This window comes from Scardinius erythrophthalmus (genome assembly GCF_964197995.2).
Source record: "Scardinius erythrophthalmus genome assembly, chromosome: 13".
Lineage (NCBI taxonomy): Eukaryota > Metazoa > Chordata > Actinopteri > Cypriniformes > Leuciscidae > Scardinius > Scardinius erythrophthalmus.
In genome coordinates, this window is record NC_138233.1 from 25,848,645 (window position 1) to 25,865,894 (window position 17,250).

At 38.3% G+C, this 17,250-nt stretch overlaps 1 protein-coding gene across 9 annotated transcripts in view; it reads right to left on the reverse strand.

Moving 5' to 3' along the window:
- Positions 1–17,250, reverse strand: part of enox2 (ecto-NOX disulfide-thiol exchanger 2) — a 250,392-nt gene that overhangs the window by 41,937 nt on the left and 191,205 nt on the right. For 7 of the 9 annotated variants that reach the window (XM_081382656.1, XM_081382657.1, XM_081382658.1 and 4 more), the window contains 3 exons: positions 14,599–14,754; positions 12,755–12,853; positions 1,320–1,526 (listed from right to left, as the gene is read on the reverse strand). In XM_081382656.1, coding sequence (XP_081238782.1) covers positions 1,320–1,526; positions 12,755–12,853; positions 14,599–14,754 — 462 coding nt within the window. The remainder of the gene's footprint in view (positions 1–1,319; positions 1,527–12,754; positions 12,854–14,598; positions 14,755–17,250) is intronic. The other 2 variants (XM_081382659.1, XM_081382660.1) reach the window with 1 other exon arrangement.

Sequence of the window (17,250 nt, forward strand, 5' to 3'; positions counted from 1 at the left end):
AGTGGCCGGCACTTTAAACTTGCTTTCTGTGGCTGAGATGGACATCCTAATATTTACATACAAAGACTGTTTTAAGATGTGACTGGAGACTAGAGATAAGTGAAGCAGACCCCGGCAGGTCATGTGACCGGTGTCGAGGTTTCCGAGCCTGGACCATGATTGATATGCAGCGTTCAAAGACAGAAATGTATTACTAGATGTCGGCGCTTGTCTTCTCGTTGACCTCTCATTGTGAGGGACTCTCGACGGCCAGTGTTTACAGATCTTGAGTTCTCTGAGTGATCTGGGGAAGCCCCACCCCCTAATTAATTCTGCATCGATCCTTCAAGTCAAGAGGGAACTTGTGGACACATGACCCTCATTTACATGAGATAAAATGTTAAGTGAAATTATTGTAAATCACATGTGTGGCACATACATTTCTAGGCATGATTTGGCATGCTGTTTTTGTATTCTTGTTTGCTATGCCTGAAGAAGGTCGCAAGACCGAAAGCTTGCTAATAAATTGATCTTGCACAGTGTTTGAGTGTGCGGCTGCTGTATTTTTACAATTTTGTATTCTTGTTTGAAACCTTGTGACATTGCTAGGGGTAGGGCTGCACCCGTTTTTTTTAAAGTAATGATTATGAATGTGTCAGGAAAAAAAATTATAGCAAGGATATTAACTGTTTATTAATAATCCAGTGTATTCTGAGTCAGTGTCGGCTGCAAAGATGAAGTTGAAGATGCTGACTCGCCATCTCTGCTGAAATGCAACTATCATACGGATTACATAATCAGACAGTATTTTATTTTATTTTTTTTATTTTAATTGGTTCGTTTAAAAGTAGACATTTAAAGCATTAGATATAGCTCATGTCTGTGGGGAAAGCAACCTAAGCTGAGTTTCGGTTCATTTTTGTGACACACCCCAGTTCACGAAGAACAAGACGAGAGAAAGCGCATCCTGTTTGTTTTCTTTATTTTACAAAGGCGCAACCTTTTGTTCTAATTGTGAGTTTACACAATTAAAATTAGTTTCGAATGAGGTATATCTGTAATTAAGGAGTATTTTAAGTTGTTTCTGGTATTATCAGGGAAAATAATGCAAGGGATTAAAGTGATTAAACCAATCTCCTTCATTGTATTAACTAAAAGATTTGATTTCAATTCACTCAAAATTTTAAACCACGTAACTTAATTTTTCGACTATTAGGGGGCAGCTATAGTTAGGGGCCATTCATTCATTCATCCAACTGTACATGCATCCATCCATCCATCCTCCGTCTATCTGTCTGTCTGTCTGTCTGTCTGTCTGTCTATCTAATCTAAATATGTACCTGACAGGAAGAGGGCCTTGTCCACTGTGTGCTCCTCGGCAAAACGGATGTGACAGAAGTTCTTCTTGCTCTTGCGGATGGCGATGATACCTCCGCACTGTTCAAACACCTCCACAATGAGCTGCTCTGTTGCGTTCTCTGGCAAACCGCCGACAAACACTGTCTTACAGCCGGGCGGTCTCTCTCTGGTGGCAGGGGGAGGCAGGTCTTTGAAGAAAAGCAAAGAAGATTAAACTACCAGAATTTCTGACATTTTGTGTGATTTAGTTATTGATCTCTATTTTTCACTGTATTAGGTCTGTAGCTCATTATTGACTCGTATGCCACATTTGAAAAAGATGAAACATGCAAAATCAATCACTGACTTTTTTTTCATGACCTTGACATTAAAATGATTAATCATTTAATTCAAACCCAAAAGACTGGGGTTCATCTGGAAGATCATTAAAAATGGTAATGCACCAAAACACAATGACACGTATGCCAAAGTATAAACGATTATAGTGTTGACATTTTTTTTTGGCCTTTTGACACTTTTATTTGATAGTCATAATATAGAGAGGACTCAAACTCAGCATGTTGCAGTACAGACCACGGATCTTTCCCTTGATCGGTTTGATTTGCAGTACACGGTGCTAGAACCTCCAGGTTCACGAAGCTAATCTCTTCTTGATAAACCAAATCAACCATGAATAAGATGGAATGAGAAAACCAGGATGAGAAGGAATAATCAATGAAACTCGCCACTTGTTACATGACTGGATTACAAGTGCAAAGCCTGGCATCCAAAACTGTCCTGTTCTGGTGTTAGCTGATTACTCAGTGATGCTGTGAAGACGGACTTGTGATAATCCGTGATTTCCATCAGGACTGAAGAGACTGTCTTAATAAGCTATGGGAATGCATTTGAAGAAAGCACCTGCTGGGACCGCATGCCTGGTTGGGGGTCCAAACGGAGTCGGACGCAGAGGAGTTCAGGCATGTTTGGCTGTGAGCCAGTCACTATAAATAAGCGAGTCTCTTTAGACCCCACAGCTGCCCCTCAACACTCGCCATCCATCATCACCAACATTACACTAACTCCTGTTTATTGTGGCGGCTCATGATGAGCATTATGTTTATGTCAGCTCCTGTCAGTGGAAAAGAATATAATATTCTCTTGTCTTGTTCATGATGCTAGGACACATCATATGTGCACAGCGTCAACACAACACTATAGGAAAAGCATTTGAGTAAACTGACCAAGATGATTCACAATTCATTCATGGGCTTTGGATGATGTGCTATGGTACTTTGTGTGTGTGTGAAGAAATAATAAACATGCTTACAAAGCAGAAAATAATTTGTCTGTCTGATCATTACTGAAGTCTCAAAGTTTAACAAACTAACACTCATGGGGAATTTACTGAAGAAGAAAAAAACACTGACAGCTTTGTTTTTTTGCCAGCTTCGTTTTAGCACCTGATTCATTGAAGGCATTATGCAAATCAGGTACTGGTACAAATTTGGCAACAGAATTAGTACTGATCGCAATTCACACCTCGGCTGGACCTGAAGGACGTTGCAGAATCCCATGATCCGATACACTCTGAGGGGGACATGAATCTACTCTTTACAAAGCCGAAATAATTATTTACGGTAGCCAAATTCACTAGACAATATACATAAACATTTATTTATTTTTTAATCTAGTTCGTTTTAATAGCGAAATGTTTCTGCTTTAAAAGCATAATGTTAATTGTGTCTGCCAATGTTTGTGAATCTGATTCATTCTATAAAGTCTCATTTGCATAGAAAGGATTTGTCCAGAAACAAAGAATTTGAATATGCATGGCACAGCACTATACCACATACAGTGGTTTCTACAGCACCTGGTTATGCTGGACTGTGAGTGGTATATGGATTAATTAACCAAGTCACATTTACCAATTCTGCAGGCAAAATGTACTCAAACCAAACAGGAATCCAGGAGAAACTAAAATACGATTTACAATTCAAAAACTATTTTGGACAATGTACTCACTGAAACACGCTACCTGCAAAATTTAATCTAAGTTTGACTAATGTGACAGCACCTTAAGGTGTAAGGTTTTCTGATGAAATACCTCAAGCAACTGTGCAAATGTTTAGTGAATTTTCCCCTCAGTGTCCTAAATAGATTTTCACAAGTTTGCACGTAGATGTAATCAGATATGGAACTGTATGCATATTCCGGGTGCTTTCTGAGTGAAGGGCTCAGAGCTCGGATTATGGTCTGAACCCAGAGTATACCCCCATCCTTGACCAGGATAGGAACCAGCCAAGAGTGAGACGTTAGGATGTTGGTGGGATGTTGCAAAACTGTCACGGGACAGAGGTGAGGGACGGCTGTACTGCCTACTGTATATAAAGGTCTCTTATCGTGCTGATTGGTTGGATTACCTGATCATGCTCCTCCCGAACTTTGTTATATATACTTCATGTTTTTCACATAATAACAATAGAACGAGAGACTTAAAGCTGCTAGTTTAAGAGCAATCACTGAGGATCTCTAAGGGGCAAGTAATTTTGTTTTTCTTTTGCTGTCACTTCTTACACAGAGCTCTATTTAATATTGATTGCTGGCCCAGGAGATCAAATGTTTCCCTTTTGTCAAATGAACACAAAACACTTTGGTTTGACATAAGCAGTCTCTTGAACATTGAAACTTTCAGCAAGTAATAAAAACAAAGAGTAGAGTTTGCTTTAGAAGGAACAGAGGAGCTACACAAGAAAGAGCTTGATCCCTCTGAACTTTTCTAAATCAAATACACCCACTTTTTGTTTTCATATTCACACTGTGGGGAGAAAGCAAAGTATATAATTTGAGTTTCACCATGCAGCCGGTGGCTGATTTGTTTCCATTGTCACCCAATATGGCGATATGAAATTACACAGAACGCTGCATCAGATCTGAGATGTCTGAGATGTCTGAGATAGCTTTCTTTCTCCAGTAACTATAACGTCTCAAAGTGGAAACCGCACAGCACTGAAATCAAAGCCAATTATTTCACAAACCAATGCTCTTCCCACTGCTCCCTGGCTAAATATCCTGTGCCGTCAAAGGCGCTGCTTTGAAGAGTGAGCTAAGATGACACAGGAAGGTCTGGGACATGAATTCAGGAGGGCACCGTGTACCTCCAGCACTGCGAGCGTTCAAGCGAGAGACAGTCGTCAACAAGCTTAACGCTAATCAGCTAAAATGAAGACAGCCGCAGGTGTATCTCTGTCTCGCACAAACACACGCGCTCAAACAGACATAGACGGTGGAGATGACAACTGTACCGCAGACAGAAGTTGATAGGAACGTGGGTGAGAACGTATATGGAACGAGTGAGGTGGAAGAACCTGGAAAATGGCCAGTGATGCCACCCTAACTGAAAACAGACATGTGTGCATGATGTACATTATCAAAAAACACGCAGTTGCATGGATAAAAAGAAGTGCATAACATTGATCCTAACAAGCACGTTGCTCTGTGAAACCCCAGACGTGTTTTACTCTCAGACCTCCAGAAGACTCGACTGCACAGGAAGCCTGCCTTGGATCTGTGTGTGTGAGATGGTGAAAGAAGAAATCCTGGGCCTTTTGTTAGCTGGAGTGGGGTGTCAGGAGTGAGACTGCAGATAAGATGAGCTGACTTCTCAAAAGCCAGTCTTTACTCAGCTTGACAGCCGTCTACCTGCTGCGCATTGTCCCCTTGAAAGAGGAAAGCAGGACAATGTCTCTGTGGGAAGCCTGTGGTGAACACAAGCACCTTAAACAGGTTTTTATCCACAGGAGAGCAATATATGATCAGTATGTTTTTCCCCCCACTTATTTCTTTCTTTCTTTTTTATCATAATGTTTTGCAACTGTAATTGTGGGGTGGTTGTATTGTGGATCACGTCTACACGACGTCAGTGCCAGAACACCTTCCACAGAATAAGACTGATGACATAAAAAACTAATAAAAGAATGACATCAGCGTATAACAAAATTTCTAAAACTTAATATAAACTAAAAAAAAAAAGCAAATACTATAATAGTATTTAAATAATACTAAAATTACACTGATTCGAATGAATGAAATCAACTATCAACCATTGCAATCCCTTGGCTTGGAGACATACTTTAGCCAATATTTATTTTAAGCAACAGTGTCGCTGAGGTTAAAGGCCTCTGCAGGCACAGGCGGGTTTGGTGGAGGGATATTGGTGTGAGTGGGTTGAAGTGAGGAAACAGGCCAGTCTGGCAGTGCCCTTGGGATACTAAGGCTTCCAGAAGCAGAAACACAGTGACACGGCCCTCTCGGCTCTTGGAAGAAGAGAGCTTTGCCTGATATAAAGGTCAGTCTCAGGCACAGAGCCAGGACAGACTGAAGGTTTAGAAGCCAGTGAAAGGCAGCATATGCAGCCTGACCTGATGGTGGAAGGTGCATCTACAACTGGGCACTGAATCACTGCTATCCTTTCATGCGGTCTGTGGGTCTCCAGGCTCTGCAGAGTAAACAGATGATATTTCCCATGCGCTCTCTCTCTCTTTCTCTCTCTCTCTCTCTCTCTCTCTCTCTCTCAGAACTCAGTGTCCTTCAGAAAGCCAGGCCTTTCAAACGACAGTGAATGAAAGGCGATCGATGGCCATTTATTAAGCACAGTAGACTAGAATGGGGTGGCGGTGGGGATGCAGAGATGGAGTTAAGTCAAGCTGGGTCTGTTTAGAGCTGCAGAATAAGACTGATGGGTTAGGAAGGTGTGAAGCTGTGCTGGAGCTGCGGGACAATGATCCAGAGCAGAGGAATTTCAAGCCCTTATACCTTTACCAGCCACCATCAATAACAGAAATATTTAGTTTGTTTACCTGCTCAAATAATAATGCAAATAAAATATACTGTATATGTTAAATGTTACTATGGAGGATTGGTCCAAAGTAACTAGTGATAGACTAGTGATCAGTCAGACCGTTTAAATGGACAATATTTAGCAATATAGCATAATTTGCTATCATTAAATTGTAATATTTGGAACTTGAACTAGATATCAGCATTGGCCAAAAGACTAAACGTGGTTACATGACACTTAAACGTACACTGTAAATTTTTTCGCCGATAGGGGTCGCTAACCTCTTACAATAACAAAGGCGTAGTTTGATTACGCAACATTTGCTAAGAATTATGGATCTTGTCGTCAACGTCAAGCCGACCGATCTAATAATGTTTATGGATGAGTAAATACATCGATGTTTTTTTATCATGACTGTGATATGAAGCAGGTCGGGATTGCTAAGAGACAGCTATCAGCTCCACACGCGACGCGAGTCCCGCGGATATAAAAGGAATATGGACATTTCATTCTACCGAACTACACGCAAGTGCAGAATTACAACTCACAGGTCAGTTTATTAGACAAATTAAACTTGTGAGGTAACGAAGCGCTGTTTCACCTGGTCTAACATTACACTATCACACTAAACTGCATTTCAATGTGTTGAAATTAATGTGTTAGTCTGTCTGTATGAGACTAGCAGTAAGCTAGATCAACATTAGAATAACATACAGATCATATTCTGACATTTTATCATTGTTGAACTATATAACATTGATTAGTTTTATGTAAATGTGCTCACCTGTTTAATAAAGTACATGTAGGAGCGGTCGAAGTCTCGGACGTGGAGCTCTCTGCATCTCGAAAACACCACGCTGAAATTGATTCTCGTTTTAGTTCTCCTTTTTTATCCAAAGTCTGCTTGCCATGGTCCATAATGTTTGAACAAAACAACAACAGCGTGCAAATAGACATTGCGAACTACACAATTGTCCACGTCTGTCGCCTTGGTTACTATCAGAGGGCTCTGGTTCATAGCTCTGGTTGCCTTGGCAGTACGAGTGGAAACCAGGGACAACGTGGATATGACGCCATTGACGACGACAAAACGGAAATAAAGAAATGGTACGTGTCTTCGAATTAAATTACAAATTTCTCCTGGTTTGAAAGTTGTTGGAAACAGTCGGGATAATGTAAAGTAAAGTAAACATAGATATAAAAAATAACATAGATATAGTGACTTTTGCTATTTTTAAAGCAAAAAAGTTACATATTGTACCTTTAAGACACACTTACATTTTTCTGATGAATGTCACTGCATTAGGAAACAAAAAATAGAACAAAAATTTAACAAAAATGTTACAAAGAAGTCTCTTATATTCACTAAGGCAGCATTTATTTGATAAAAAAATACAGTAAAAACAGTAATATTGTGAATCAAATATTTCTATTTCCGTATATTTTGAAGTGTCATTTATTCCTGTGATGCAAAGCTGAATTTTCAGCATCATTACTCCAGTCTTCAAAGTCACATGATCCTTCAGAATTCATTCTAATATGATGATTTACAGCTCAAGAAACATTTATTCAGTGTTTGAAGGGAGAAATGGAAAATGGTGATGGAAAACAATCAGTTGATGTGAAGCGAACCCCGGATTCTGTTTACCCAGGGTTTAGGATGACCCAGGCTTGACTAGTTAAAAAAAGCCCCAAAGAAAAGCATTATGTTGAAATAGTTAATCTACTGAATGTAAATGACTTTTGAACAGTAGTGTAAATAACAATAAAACACTGACTTTAAAATACAAACAAAACGTATAGTACTCTAATATGACACATGTACTGTATAAACTTCCACTAAAAATCACCAAAGCACAAGGTATTTAAAAGACACATTAAGTTTAAAAAAAAGGCTCCAGCATCATTTGTTTGATATTTTGTAAGCTAGTGCAATTTTGTAATTTTTAAGAGTGACTCAAGTATCCAAATACTGTTTAGGACCACTGCATATTACACATAACATGATGTGTGACCATGACTGGAAACACAATGCAAAAATCTGCATAGTTGCCAGCGGAACTGCCTGATTTTTATATCCTTATTATAAAGTCAGGCAAGGCAAGATTTAGGCTTAGCTCTCCACAGCTCTCTGCTGAGATGCCACGGGTTGAATAAAACAAGGAGGTTTCAAATATCCCCATCGGTCAAATCTAATAAATAACAAGGAGTGAAGGTGACAGCAATAAGTGTGTTTTTAATACAGCTGCAATCAAAGCGAACGCCGCTGCCCTTTAAAAAGCACTGATAAATGACATATGGTATAAATGCTGATATCTCCTATCATATTTTGCCTTGAAGGAGATGAGAGCAGACAGAAAAAGAAAAGAGTGAAGAGATGGTGAAGGAAGGGTGTAGAGGGAATGAAAACTGGTTAGGCTTAGAGAGAACCAGGAAAAGAGATGTACAAGGACAAAAGGGTAGGATCGCTGGAACAAATAAGAGAGCAGGTGATGATGTAGAGAGGCTTGAGTTTGTAAAATGTCATGTTAAATGGCATGAGCCATCGCGGGTCCTTGGGAAGAGGACTTGGGTAATTTTTTCTGGCAACTGAGGTGAGAATAACCATGAATGATTGCTCCGCATTACTGTATGCCGTAGTCAGGAGAGCACAGCTGTCACCGGCTATTAAATCCACTTCTGCACGGTCTGGTGCGGAAAAAAAGAGACTCGTTGCAATGCAAGATATGTGCATGATAACCTGTTCAGTCTGACCGAGATAAGAGGAGACTGTCATGTTTGTGGATATGCCCAAATCTCATCAGACAGTGTTCGCTGCGTTCACCACGATGGCCGTCCCTTTCAAGTTTCTCTTTTCTGCTCGTCATTAAAAACTACAATCCCAGAATCTGACGACCCCACCCCAGCAACAGAAACAAGGGCCTTTGTTCTGCCTCCCCTTCCTGTCTTTCTCCTCCACGATCTTGGAATAATTACCCATGCGCCGCTTGATCAAAGAGCCCATAAGGTACGGCTGCAGGTTTTATTCATTTCTAATCTGCAACATAAAGGCAGGCAGGGAATATGAACCGTGCTTTTCATGTTGTTAAGTTACGACTCTAAGATCGATATACAGCTAGCCGCCCTGTGTTGTCAATTGAAGCATCGATCTGGGTGAATGATGACAAGGCCGCAATGCTAAAGAAAAACTGATTCCTTTACAGACGATCAAACAATCCTGTGGACTTTTGACCGCATCAGGGCTTTTGTTAAAACTAGATCAAACTTCCCCATTTCTGTATTCTTGCCTATAGACATTTTTTTCTGCCTGGTTCAGCATAGATAGCCACGTTTTATTAAAATCTTATCTTGCCCCTTCAACAGTAATGGTACTGGAATTTATTTTAAATAAATTAATAGCTTTACTCAGAAAGGACACATTAAATTGATCAAAAGTGACAGAAAAGATATTTATAATACAAAAAGTACATTTCAAATAAATGCTTTTAAAACTTAATTTCAAATTTCAAATAAATTCTTTTGAACTTTCTATTCACCAAAAAAATGCTTTAGTGTTTTCACAAAAATATTAAGCAGCACAACTGATAATAAGAAATGCTACTTGAGCAGCAGATCATCAGAAGGATCTGAAGGATCATGTGACACTGATAAGCTTTTTACAAGATATTAAAAAAGCAGTTATTTTGAATTGTAATATTATTTCACAATATTACTGATTTTACTGTATTTGAATCAAATAAATGCTACCTTGTTGATCATAAGAGACTTTTATCAAAAATATAATGGAATTTTACCATTCCCAAACTTTTGAATGTAAGGGTATATAGAAAAAAATTAAAGGTAAATATTTTCCAGATCAAATCTGACATAGTATTAATATTTGTATTTTTCACATTGCAAATGGGGTGTTGTATGTGAAAAAAGATGCTTATAGATTTTAGGGGAAATCATAACATTTTGGAGTCCACGGCAATAGAATGAAAGCCCTTGTCATCAGAGCCTAACAGTATGCATAAAAGCCACAGCACATTAGTATAAATTTTATCTGAGCTTATCACAATGACTTAGAATTTGAAACAGCATAATTCAGATACCTATCATTGTGTCTTGAGCACATAGGCTAGTGCCTTAAAATGCTCACTTGATTTTGTAATGGCCTCTATCTGCCATTCAGTCTTTGTTCTTTTGCGAACTTTCTTAAAGATATTTTCACTGGTAATTTGTGTTTTCGCTGAAAAGAATAACTTCACTTGTGGTCAGGTGAGGATCACAGTTGTTCTGCTGGGTTATAAATGCTCCTCTCGCACTTCCTGCTTTGGCATCAATCAACGTCTCGCATCATTTGTTTGAGTATTAGAGTGCGTGGAGCAGGGGTGTCAGTCCGTCACTCTCTTTTAGTCAGGTGGGTGTGGACACTTTGCAGGTGAGGCTAACCACAGTATTACGAGAGCACCAAGCCTGTGATTACAGATGTGCATGTGGAGCGTGATCAGCTGTTTGAAGGACACTGACTCTCTCAGGTAATCATTGTCTCCTCTGACCCTCCTCTTGCTGTGTGGCATATTTTACATGCCAGAAATACCTCAGTCTCCTTAGAGGTCAACTGTCCAATTACAGTCAGAGTTTCACCCCAGTCCCCCTGGACAGCCCCCTCCTGTTTCATTCTTCTGCCTGACCTCTCTCTCTATGACAGGAGACGAATTCAGATGAGCTTATTCAGCTGGTGGGATGAGGGGGATAACAGGGTAAATATGAAAGAATAGATGACAGCTCCTCTCTCAAATAAAAACATAGCCCTTCTATCAAGCGTCAGTCTGATGCTTTGAGTGGCAGCTGGCTTTTAAAATCGTATCTGCATCTCATCAAGATGACATGCCCTGCTAGGCTATGGAGATCGAGATCTTTATAGAATTATAATATTAAGTCATATACAGGCCGCTTAGTTGCTCATGGCTATATCAGTCTTTTCATCTAGTCAGCATTTCAGATCTCATTGCTCAAGTCAATAATATCATTTAAAATGCATGAGGGTTATAAATACTGCTTATCATTGCATACATGTTAAATGGAGTGAGATATAAGGTGTAATCCCAAACCTAGTGAGCTGCCTCGCTGCCTACACGGCCTACATAGGCAGTTGCTTTCTAAAGGCTGGAATACACTACAACTTTTAAAATCTGAACAGATTTTACAACACCAGGTACCATACACGTGCCGACTTTGTAAATGTTTACAGTTACAAAACTGGCATTATACCCTAAACCAGAGGTTGACAAACTTTTCAATTTCAGTTGATAAAAAACATGCTCGCTCCAGTCTGTGATCCGTGCTGCAAGTGTTAAACTCATTGCGGTGTTTAGTGCAAAACACGTGTTCATGTTTGTTCTGTGTGTATATATAAAATGCTTTTTACAGACATATTTTCCTTCTGTGCTGATAGTTAGCCAAATGCACGAGGGGGAACGCAAAGAACGCACTATTACGACCTTGTCTCTGAAAGACAATAGTGCCGAGTTGAATAAATGACAGAGATGAATGAACAGCCTTTAGTGACATTTGAATTCTCCGGTGTAATGCGAACGAGTTTCTTCTTGTTAATAATGCACACGAGCAGCTTAATAATGAAACAAGCCGCTCTGAGACGCAGAAAATATTGTTTTTAAAATTTGCATGTGCGCGCTTCGCTATAAAACACGCAGCTAGAACATATATTTATATAATTAAATCGCAGCATTTATGATTCGAAAATCGCACTAAGCAATATAATGATTTCTATTTGATGTTGGTATATCGTGCAGCCCTAGACTAAACTGTTTTGTGTGTGTGTGTCATTCACTGAAACGCAAATTTAGCTGCAGCCAAGTGACTTTGCGCGACCCACCTTTTCCCACTCTGACCAGGGCTTGACATTAACACCCGCCAACCCGCCGGACTGGGTGGATTCAGCAGTGGCAGCAGCAGTTGAATTTTATATACTTACACATTTTTCAATTGTAGTCGTTTAAAAAAAGCATCTGAAATAATAAACTAAGTGCAATTTAGTTTTGTCAAAACAGTTTTTTTTTTTTTTTTTTTTTATACATATTGATACTGAAATATCTGAAACGCTTCCAATACAAATTTTCCGCAGAATAGATACACGATACAAGCTGCGCTATTTCGCTATCTAGTTGACACACTAACCCACCTCCCCTCACTCACTCTTATATAAATATAAATAATCCTATATATCCAGTATAATGGATCCGTGTGTCAGGTCTTAAAGTGACAGCAGCCTATTATACCGGCTGCCAAATTATGAGATACTATTAAAAATATGTACATGGCAGTTTTTCCTCCATGGCATCGATGTCAAAATTGTGGCCAGTGAAAATGCAGAGTGGCTAGTAAGTTTGGAAAACCACTAGCCACAGAGGCTGGTGAGCAAAAAAGTTAATGTCAAGCCCTGGTCGCGACCCCCGCACTACAGGACTGAGGATCATACACTACCAGACTTCTAAATCGTTCCGAACACAACACACTCTCTCACAGAAGCACACAACTTGTTGATAGGAGGAGCATGACAGATGAAACAAACATGGATGTGCAGGAGATTACCTTGTTGTAGTGACTGTTGTGTGCTGAGTCTCAAAAGAAAAAATGAATCAAGCGCATTTGGATGCGGTCTTGGGTCGGTAGATTCGGTCAGTATGGACTCTACAGATTACAAAGGAAGTTAGAGGTGAGTGGCACTGTCAGTTGTTTTATCCGTGCTGATGAGTTAAATATCGAGGCTAATTTGTTACATGTGTTCTGTTAATGTACTTTTGTATTGTTTTTTTTGCATTTGAATTATCTTTTATTGCAACACTGGTAGATTGGACAGTAGATGAACAGCTTTGGTTTCAGTGGTGACACATCATATACGATATGTGTTCTAAAATTGGCTCAAAATATTAAACGTTTTGATATCTTCCGACTGAATGGAAACACAATCTGATGCTAAAGAATCTGAGTCTGTGCCCTTCAAACACTATGCGATTTTCTGTGAAATCGGTCAACTCCAACTGTCCAAAATCTACAGACTGCCGCAGACTTTCAGCAACTATTGTCGACTTGTAAAACTGCAGATCGGGGCATAAATGGGAGAAAATTATGTGTAGTGTATTCCAGCATGAAGGCAGCATCCTAACCATCATGAAATCTCCAAACTGATAGATTTGAAATGCTCTACCCTTGTGAAAAAGAAGTACACTTTAGTGTACTTTTAAAAATAGCACTTATTACATAAATAATATACTGTGCAAACTGAATGTAATGTTTTCAGACACTTAATTGAATACCGATTATAATTAAATGAAAATGTATTACAGTTTTACTATATTTATATTAAATGCAATAACCTGAACTTTTGTGTTTTTTAATTTATTTTTCTATGTATAATTACTTCTGTTATCTTTGAGATATGGTTATTACAGTATACTGCCAAATGTACTGAAATTATGGTAAACAAAAACATACTTGAAAGAGTTTGTTCTGTCATCAATTACTAACTCTAATGTCGTTCCAAACCCTTAAGGCATTTTTCTCAATTTGCTCATCTTCAAAACACAACTGAAGATAATTTTAATGAAATCTGTTCATAAAGATCATAAAGAGATCGTGAGAGAAATTCGTATGAATCAAGCGCTTTAATCCAAGTCTTCTGAAGAGACATGATCGCTTTCTATGTTTAACAGATTTAACTTAGACTTTTATTCACATAGGCTTTTTATAAACTAATTATTAATTAGCGAACATACATAAAGCGCACAAACATGGAAGCTCAATGCTTGCCTGATCTGTTTATGAACGTTTTGAAGTAATAGAGTTTTGGGTGAATAGATGATGGAGGGGCAGAAATATCTCAGATTTCATTAAAATAATATCTTCATTTGTTATAATTTTTCAGAAGATGAACGAAAGTCTTATGGATTTGGAATGACATGAGGGTAATCACATTTTTCATTTTGGGTCAACTAACCCTGTAGTAGAATTTCATTTCTACTGACACTTGTAAGCCCTATATATAAATATAATGATGAAGTTGCAATTTAGCACTTTTTAAAATATACTAACTTTTAATGTAATATTGAACTACACACTACAGTTATAATAGTCAACATATTAAATAAGTGTACTTCTTGGAATACTCAAATAAGCATTAAAATACACCAACTCAAAATATACATTCCTTAATCAATACCTTTTAGTATTGTATTAAGTTCTAAGTTATTTATAATCATCAATATAACTGAGCTTGTTGCAATAAATTCTGAGATTTCCTTCTAGGTGAAGGATACATGCGAACCTGCCTTTGTATTTGGCCAAAACAAGGTATTTTAGGGTGCCTTAAAATGCTGCCTCATAGTCAGCTCACTAGGTTTTGAAACACAAGAGAGTGAGAAAAAGAGACGGCTCACTGGGGTTGGGCGGAAAAAGTGTGCAGCTCTTGCAGTGGATGATTTCCTTCACAATGGGCATGTCTTGCGAAACTGGCGGGGGCACAATCCCAAGGCCGGGCATCATGGGGTTCATTGGAGCAATGCCAGTCATCATGCCAAGACTGGGGTCAAAATCTGTAAAACAGAAGAGAGGACATCTCAATGGACCGGCTGAATAAAAGCCACTTTATTCTACATGGGGATAGCATTCTGTTGTGGCACAAATACAGCTATGAGAGATAAATAAACAATTAACTCCAATACATATTTAAAAGGCTTTTCGAATGAATAGGTTTTTACTGACTCATTCCCCCAGCTGTTTGCCTTGGCTTGTTATTATGCACAAGCTGTCAAAAAAAGTGAACAGTGGCTTTCATTTACAGGTATTGGTTTAGACTACAGCTGCATGACAGCGTAGAGCTCTTTGAAATGGAAATGATGAAGCCCTCAATCTCTGCGGTCTCTCAAGCACCTGTGGAGAGTATATATGTCTATCTAACCTTACAAAGAGCACTCCACTCACATACTTCAAATATTTCCCTTATTTGCAGCCATGCAAGATACACAAGCTCTGCTTCTGGCATGGGGTAAAAAATAGCTTACAAGTTATGCGAGTAAAGATCTATGAAATGTAAATCGCACTGTAACTAAATGCATCTTACTGTAAGTAAATAATGGAAGAACTTTTTAGGGTTCACATTGAAAGTCTCTATACAAAATAAAAGTTATGAAACGTGATAGGACAGCGAAAACTGATTCAATTTGACCAGAAGTCACTGATCTCATCTATAAAATGCTTTTATATGACACTTCAGGTCAACTCTATTACATCAGACAGCATGTAATGCATTACAAGTAACATGAGTTATGTAATCAGATTACTTTTTTAAAGTAACTAGTAAAGTAATGCATTACTTTTAAATTTACAACAACATTTCTGAGTTACCTTTTCAAATAATTTATTCACATTTTTAAAAAACATTTATTCACTGACAACCAGAGATGGGGGACTCGAGTCACATGACTTGACTCAAGTCAGACTCGAGTCGCAAATTTAAGGACTTGAGACTTGCTTGACAAAATTAAGAAAATGACTCGACTTGACTTTGACTTGAGATCCAATGACTCGAGACTTGACTTGACTTGAACTGCATGACTCGAGAATGACTTGATATACATTTTTATATAAATCATCGCAACATCAATTGATGAACAAAATGAAAGCAACGGAACCATTGATGCTAGTCATCAGATTCTGCGCGATTGCGTGACGCTGCACAAGCCCAGAAAAAAACATACATCGCGGTGAGCGCACTAAATACAAAAACATCTCCCAGCATCGTTTCTTTTTGGATATAAACACTAGAAAATGACCATATTCATACAAGAAGATTTGCTGTACGCATAATAACAGGCAAGGGATATCGGACGACCATCACAACCTCGAACAGTCGAACTTCATTCACCACGTCTAAAAGTAAGCTATGGCTTGTTTAAACTGTTTGTCATAGTTAATTTGACTATCTTTAAATCTAGAGAGAATATTGGTCAAAACAGCAAGCCTCTTTATAGACTACACAATTATGTTTTCATGTAGCTTAATGTTGTCAATATTCAAATAATACTTAACGATGGCATATGTTTTGTATAACATTTGCCACATTTCTTTCCAATCATGCTTTAAAGCCAAATATGTCGTTCTTTCCAATGACAAAAATGTTTTGTCGTGTTTTATGTTTCTCTTAAGGCAGGGTTAGATGTTATCAGGGGGTTGGCAGCAAAATGGCAGCAGAATTAATATGCACCCAAAATTCAAAATGTGGTGGAAAAATTGCCCTAGTATGGGTTTTATTATTTTTATAATTATATTATTTTAAAAATATATAGTATTATTTTTATAATTATAACATATGATATTAAAAAAATATTTCCAGAATATGGGGATGCCAGTTTGAAGAATGCCATTTGGTGGCATAGGAACCATTATACTTGAATTGTGAATTGTTTAATACCTTTTTAATGGTCTTCTGCAATGTTTGAGGCATATTTATTTTTTCACGCTTTAATGTTGGCCTAATTTCAGTTACATTTACATTTTAGGCTATGTAGTTTGAAATTTTATTTATTTTTTAGATTTTTATTGTAACAACCACTATCAGCTGTATGTGGAAATTCATATTTAAAAAAATGCTGCAAATAAAACCATAGTCCACAACTTCTGTACTTTTAACTTATTTTAATATATAAATTCAGTGAAATCATCAAACGTTTGTATGACTTGCCAGTGACTTGTGACCCAAGCTACGAGTTGACTTGACTTGACTTGCTTGACATAAAGCAGTGACTTGACTTGACTTGACTTGACCTTGACTTGACCTTGACTTGACTTGACTTGCTTTTCACAAAATTGACTTGGACTTGCTTGAGACTTGAAGGTTAAGACTTGAGACTTGCTTGTGACTTGCACATGTGTGACTTACTCCCACAACTCTCTTGTCTCAATGTTGAGTAAAATTGGGATTGCAGATTGGGATTTTTGTATGCTGTGTCAGCATGATGGTTATTGTAGTTCTAGACTACAATAATGTGAGCAGGCATTTACTCAAAGTGCAGACCTTTAATCAATAATCC